At 31.7% G+C, this 7,676-nt stretch overlaps 1 protein-coding gene and 1 non-coding gene across 2 annotated transcripts; one reads left to right on the top strand and one right to left on the bottom strand.

Moving 5' to 3' along the window:
• Positions 1-1,494: 1,494 nt before the first annotated feature.
• SUN1 (SAD1/UNC-84 domain protein 1) lies at positions 1,495-5,402 on the bottom strand. The gene is made up of 2 exons (XM_068623704.2): positions 3,987-5,402; positions 1,495-2,015 (listed from the first exon to the last, which is right to left on the bottom strand). The coding sequence occupies exons 1-2, from the start codon at positions 5,076-5,078 to the stop codon at positions 1,710-1,712; spliced, it is 1,398 nt and encodes a 465-aa protein (XP_068479805.1). The 5' UTR covers positions 5,079-5,402; the 3' UTR covers positions 1,495-1,709.
• Positions 5,403-7,592: 2,190 nt separating this feature from the next.
• TRNAL-CAA (transfer RNA leucine (anticodon CAA)) lies at positions 7,593-7,676 on the top strand. Its single transcript has one exon. It is a non-coding gene; the product is annotated as a tRNA-Leu (tRNA).

Below are 7,676 nucleotides of genomic sequence, written 5' to 3'. Positions count from 1 at the left end.
CTCTAAATAACTATAACTAGTATCAGAATCTGTTTCACCTTGGTGACCAAAACAAATTATTGTGGTGAAGAAACTGTATTTTTAAAATTTAATCCAAAAATCTATTACTAGTATCAGAATTTGTTTCATCTTGGTTACCAAAACAAATGATTATGTGGTGAAGAATCTGTATTTTTAAAATTCTATATATTAAATTTTAAAACTCCCAATAGTATTTTTATGTTTTGAAAATACTCTTTTTAATCTTTAACAATAACGTTAAATATGTTAACCTAGTTGGTTGATTTGTGTATCGGTAAAGCATTCCAATTCTTAATATATCACACTCTATATTTTAAAAATGTTTATTTCATGCATTTTAGGTTTTTAAAAATTTTGTTTTTTGGTCCTTTTTTAACTAAAATATTAAATAAGATAATGGACATTTTAATCAATTCGTTAACCTTTTAGTTAAAAAGCATTGAAATAACAAATTTAAAAATAAAGCACCAAATTGACATTTTTAAAATTTAATGTACCAAAATGTAAACGCGCAAAAAAACGAGAGTAAAAAGTAACATTTCGTAAAAAAATATATTTAAACAAGACATGAAATTAGGTCTTTAATAAGAGTCTATTTAAATTTAACAAGTGACTCAAGTTTTTTTTTAATAGAAATAACAAGTCACAGTAATAAAGATGAAATAATAATAATAATAATAATAATAATACTATTATTATTAATATTATTGCAAAATGATAATAATAATAATAATGAAAATGATAATAGCTAGCAATAAAATATTAATAGTGATAAAAATAATGATAGTACTGACAATATAATAATAATATTAATGAGGATGATAATAATATAAAATTACTTGTTCTGATATAGATAATGTGGTTATAATGATGATACAATTAATGATCATGATAAATATGAAGACTATAGTAAAAATGATAAGGCAAGTTTTAATAATAAGGGTAAAAATGATAGTGCAAGAACCAGTGGTAGTGTTAAAGAGGTGTCTATTAAAACAATGAAATTGTCTATGATATCTAAAATGATGTATTTATACGTGTATATACAATTAATTGTCTCAAATGAACACAGTTATATAATAATTAATATATGATTAATGATGTTATGAACTTATTGAAATGTCTAATTATGATAACTTTGTCTATAAGATAAACGAAGATGATCATAGAAAATTATTGCTATATGATTAATAATGTCATTAAATTATTGAAATGTTTAATTGTAGTTAACTATTATAAATGGCAAATAGTGCTATGAAGTACTTAATCATATTTTTGTTTTGTTTGCAATTTAAGTACAATGTTGAGACTCTTCCTTCACATGAAAAGCCAAACAAACCACAATTTTTAAAATACAAGAGCTTTCTAATACAATCTTCATTATTGGATAAAATTTATAATCAGATTAAATAGAAAAGAGAGTAAAAAAGTTATCATATATATATATAAGCTGTTTTGCAAGAAGAAGAAAAATTAGTTTGCAAGAAGCAAGATCTACCAATTGGCTATCTCAGAATCATACAGTAGATACAATATCCATTTGAGGCAGCAATAAGAAGTTAAAAATGACTGCATCTAGCAATTAAGGAGTTCATAACATCCTATTCTACATCTAAGCAAAATACACTGAACAAATTACATAAAAACTGACAAAACTCAAAGCAAAAACACTGGCATACACATTATGATTATGACTCCACTGCCATCACAGAAACCGAGTCAGGTTCATGACCATGGACTCTAAACCGATATATACATGTGTGTGAAGGGCTTCCATGGTTGGATGTAAAATCGAGCCTTACCGTGTTGATGAGACCAAAAGCACCTGAATTCAGCACGTTGAATGTTTGAGCATTGCTCTTCTCAAGGTCATAAGTAAATTCTGATAGAAGATACATCTTTTCAATGTCTATTGCAGAATCAGCATTGAGGCCCTGCAGCCAACCAGAGACCCTGCAATCTTTAGGGGCACTTGATCTGTCATATGCAACGCTCTGTTCGATAGAAAAATTATCAGTACTAAAATTTCAAAATCTAAAAAAATGGATTCAGTGTAGCAGTGGCATGAAGATAAAAGTATGTTGATGCAAGAACATCCATCATAAACAAAATAACAAATAGAATTCGGAAGAAATGACAGGTTTAAATTATCAACAGCTGAGAATTTCTCGAAAGCAATATCATTCTGTTCAATGTCCACCACAAAAGCAACTAAAGGGTCATTTTACTTAATCTTCTATTTCTTGTTTTGATTCTGTTTTCTCACTTTTGAATTACAAAAGTACCATATTTTTTCAATCTATTTTTCTGCTTTTAAATATTTGTACAGGAAACATTGAAAACCATTTATTTGTTTTCTTTATACAAATATTTAGAAACAGGAAATAAATTCAAAACAAAATGACCTTTATATAACTAAAAAGTGAAAAGAGAAAATGAAAACAGGAAATAAAGTTGCAAGTAAACTTGTATTAGTGCTATTGTATTCACTTTTGGTCTTATCAATACACTTAAGAAATTACAAGGTATCCTATAATAGCATCTAATAGTCAATCTTAAAACACTAATTTGGGCCACAAAATCTACAGGAGATTGTTTGATCTGATGTAATCCTCTAAGAAAATGAATCAACTTCAGAAATTTCTTAGATATACACAAGAAAAAGTACTTTAAATAAATGTAACATATATCCACGTAAAAAGACAATATAAGTAGTCATGTTTATAGTCCCATTAAACATTATTCCCATCAGAAATTTATCCTCTTCAAATAGAGTAGCAAACTAAATAGATGCAACAAACAATATGCAGGTTAGATGAAAAACAGTAAAAATTGCAAGCAAAGCAGCCACCAAAAATGAGAAGAAAATACGCCATAACTTTATATTCATCCATGCCATACAAATAACAGATATACATATGATAAGATACAGATAAACAGCCATATTGGCCTATCTACGAATCAAATCATGGTATCTTTCACAATAATTCAATGAAATTCAGCCCTAATGACCCCATCGAAGGTAAAACCCCTTCTAGCAACTTCTAGCAGAACAGATCATCAGATCAGAGCCTCTTTAAAAAACTTAATTTGACATCAAATCGTCACTAATTCATTAAGTAAAAAGAACCCAACATCCATATTGATATTATGGGTTTCATCAATCAAAGCATTTATTTTTTCTTCAACAGAGATAAATGCTCAAATACAAAATGAGCCGAACAGTTTAGATAACTATCGAAATTCATCTCTTAGCATAGTTGATATAATTAGTTCCAAATTATTTTATTTTCTAGTGTCATGTCAATGTGAATAGTAGATGCAATGGACTGTAATCTCTTTTGTCCGTATCAGGAATGATTAAAAAATGCTCATTTGATTAGATCAAATAAAAAAAAATGCAAAAGGTAGCATTCAAAATGAATGGCTGCAGCACAAAATAGGATGTATGAACCCCTGTCGTTAAACGTGGCTCAATATCATTATCATAAAAAACAGAATTATTATCATACTCTCATGAACCAAAATGCCCCATTAATTGTTTCTCTAACTTGTTTGATTTCAAAATATAGAATATGAACTCCTAACAGCAAATAATCTCCCACAACATAATTCATCCCATTTAGCATTACTAGCATCAGTACAAAGAGGGAAAAAACTGTATCTTTTACAAACAAGTCACCCAGAGGCCAAAACTTCTCAACAAAATAGTTAAATCCATATGATGTATTAGGGGATTAATAAACTTAATGCATGGCACATCATCCAATTGAAAATTCATAACTGAGTTTGCCACAAGCAGAAAGAGAGCCATGTACATAAACATGAGATGTGCATAATATAAACATCTCATCTATTCTAATATTTACATAAATTTAAGTAACAGTACAAGAACACATTATATAGCATACTAACAGACTGGCATGCACACAACAATGTTTAGATTTAGAATGAAAATACATCACCTTTGCTACATGTTCCAAGGTGACAGCCTCGGGAATAATGGCAGTGCGCAGCCTAATCTGAACAAACCCTTTACTATCCTTCAAGGGGAAACACTGCCCTGGCTCGCCAAAGCTCGGTTTCAACATCTTCTCCGAACTGGGGTGGACACCATTTCTAACAGACTTGAACCAATTTCCCTTCCCCATATGATACACCTCTGAATGCTTCACCACCGCACCGCCGCCGGTGGCAAGAGCATAATCCAATCTCCCAAGTCCATCAGCAGCATGTTTCTCAATCTCCTTCTCAATCACTCCTCTCGCAAAATCTCTTATTTCATCCAAACCACCACCCTGGTACCCACCCCCCTTCACATTCCTCACTTCCTCAACAAATTTCTCAAACTCTTCCTTTGACAACCAATCGTCTCCTTTTAACTCGCTCAAATACCTCTCCAATTCCTCACTCCTTGCCTCCAATTTCTTCAACCCACTTTCCAAAATCACCCCTTTCTCCTCAATTTTCTCATTCAATTCCTTCCTTAACCCTCTAACCTCATCTTCAATCTTCTTATCCACCACATCAACTTGCACCTGAATCATCTTAGCAGTCTTCTTCAACAGTCCCTCCACATCCGAAATCCTTCCCTCGAACTCTGACAACCCGGCATACCCTCCAGCCTCTCCGTCGCCGGATTTCAACGCCACCCGCCGGAACAACTGAACCAACCCCGCAAGCACCACAAACAGCACTAAATTCTTCCCGAAAATGCTCACCACCGTTAGCCACCGCGGCTTCTCTGCCTTCACGGAGGACTTCCTCGCCCGCCGCGTTGGAACCGACAAGGAGTTCCCACCTGCCCCAACGACCTTCTTCGCCGGAGTCAAATCCCGAGGGATCCGGTCAAGGAGCGCCTCCCCGCGAATCGAGTGGTGGCTGAGGTCGCGCCCGGCGCCCGCAGCGCCTTCCCCGGAAGTCGCGAAGGTGGGGGAGGCGGCGATGTCGTTGGCCAGGAGCTCGATGTTGGTGGCGGTTTTCTTATCGGCGGCGAGCACCGGCCTCCGACGCGCCCCCGGGTTCGCCGCCGTGATGGACACCGTGGAAGCCGACATCGGAATCGTCGAAAACCCCCTTCTCAATTCAAACACCGAATTTGAAAATTTTTAAAATGTAAAGAAAAAATAAAATAAAAAAAACAAATATGGGAAATCAATGTCGGAAACCCTAGTAACGCGTGGTGGAGAAGAAAGAATGCGAGAGTGAGAAAAATAGAAGAAGAAATCAGAAGCGAAAGAGAGAGCGCGTGTTGTACAGTGTTTGTGTGGTGTTTTTATGAGATCTGAATAGAAGCAAAATGAAGAAGATGAAGGGATTTGAATATTTGTTCAAGCTTTACTTTTTAGCCCTTTTTCTGGAGTGTTATCAATTTTTGATTGGGAAGAGAGGGAGATGTTGAAGCGGGATAAGCAATTACTGAATTATTGGGCTTTAATTGGGCTTATCACTTGTTGGGCACTCTTTCTTCCTACACCTCCATACCTTCTTGTGCCTACCCCATACTAAATATGAAAATACCATTTTATCCTTTTTTTTCACCCCTTTGGATTTGAAATAATAAGCCTATGGATTATGTAATCCGGATAAATTCTGGATTACATGCGGAAGTCAATTTCATATTTAGAAAAGACTTCCAGATTATGTAATCCGGAAGCTAATAACACATTTGAAAAAAAGACTTCCGGATCACATAATCCGGAGCTAATCTTATGTATAAAAAAGATTTCCGGATTATGTAATCCAGAAGCTAATCACAAAAGACTTCCGGATTACATAATCCGGAAGCTAATTTTGAATCTAAAAAAAGACTTCCGAATTATGTAATCCAGAATATTGAAAAGGATATTTTTGGAATAAGAAAAATTTATGGAGGTGGCACAAGAAGGTATGGAGGTGCAGGAAGAAGCAGCCTGCTTTCTGTTTTGGCAATTTCTGCACCCAACATAATTTTAAATTTCTGAAATAAAAATTTGAAATTGAAAATAATACATTCTAAAAAAATATATCCGAAAGAGATTATTGTGTTAAAAAAATAAAAAAACCAGAAATAAAAATTAAAATCCCATTCTGAATAAAAAAATCTGCAATAAAAAAAATTGTTATGGAAAAATAAATCCGGAAACATATTTCAGAAAAGAGAGTTCGAAATGTAATTTTATATGTATCCCATTTTATTTAAGGGTATTTTCGTCTTTTCATACTGAAATTGGCCACTTATGGTGCAGGGAGCAATTGCCTTCTCCTTTTCCACTCTATTTTCCCTCCTACACCTATTTGATGTTTAAAGGGGAGATTTCTTTTCGCAACTCATAGTTACTTCCTGCACCTCTATAAGATGCGTAAGAGACAAAAATATTCCAAGTATAATATAAACTTATTCGTGTGTTGTTGTGTTACCAATTGTTTTATCCATGACTTTTTTGAATTATATGATCTAGGAATATTTTGCATAATATAACCTAGAATTATTTTTTTATAATTTTTTAAAAAAATATATAATTTGAAAGAAATTTCTGGATCTAGACATATCTTTTTAGATTTCATATTCTAAACTAAAGTTAAACAAGCTTAAAAAAGTAAATAATGAATACTCGCGATCACTAATTTTATCATGTTCTTCAATGAAAAATAATGAAAAAGCTTTAAAAAATAAATGATGAATACTAATTCAGCACCATTACTATCACACCTTTATATTTTTTTCATAGTCCAAAAGTAAATAAATTATGCAACTAACAATTTTTTAAAATAATATTTTTGGATTGTTTAATTTAGGAGGCACTTCCAAATCCATAAGTTTATTGTATATTAGATAATCTAAGTTAATTTTTTACATAAAAAATATTTTTGTATTGTACAATTTAAATTAAACAATTCAAAAGTTAAAATTGACTTTCAAATTATTATCCCGATGGTTATTTGATATACCTTTCAAGTTTTTATTGTATATTTCGATAAATTTCCTAATATATAATTCTAAAATTTTTCAGATTACACAATCTTAAAAAAAACTTTCAACCAAAAGATAAAATATAAATTTTCATATATTTATGGGACATATAAGAAAAATATCTTGGTAAAAAAAGAAATTTCCTATGGATGGGAGATTTAAGCTGAATGAAATATTTTCTAACTAGAAAGAATGTGATTCTTATTTAATAAAACATTAAGGGAAGTGAACATTTAATTTAAAATTAGAAAGAATTTAAGTATTATTTAAAATAATTTAAGGAGAATAAGTCTAATTTTCCTTAATTTTGAATATTTATATTTTAACTTTAAATATTTATTTAAATATAGCAATATTCATTCAATCCATAATTCAATTTTTCTTAACATTAATAAAAAAATGTAAATATATATTATCTAAAATAAGCGCTTGAAAAAAGTGCAAGTTTTAAAAACAATCAAACAAACATATTAATCATAATCTTAGATATGATTTCCTAAATTTTCCAACTCATCCATTCATTCTAAAACTTTTGAATTTGAATTAATCAAGTGACTAATAAACCTTGTCAACTAACTAATATATTTATATAACTTTTATAGTAAAAACTAACAAATGTGTCAGGATGGCCGAGTGGTCTAAGGCGCCAGACTCAAGTTCTGGTCTTCGAGAGAGGGCGTGGGTTCAAATCCCACTTCTGACA

This window comes from Phaseolus vulgaris, chromosome 11 (genome assembly GCF_051622355.1).
Source record: "Phaseolus vulgaris cultivar YP4 chromosome 11, ASM5162235v1, whole genome shotgun sequence".
NCBI lineage: Eukaryota > Viridiplantae > Streptophyta > Magnoliopsida > Fabales > Fabaceae > Phaseolus > Phaseolus vulgaris.
This window is presented reverse-complemented; position numbering and strand designations above follow the sequence as displayed.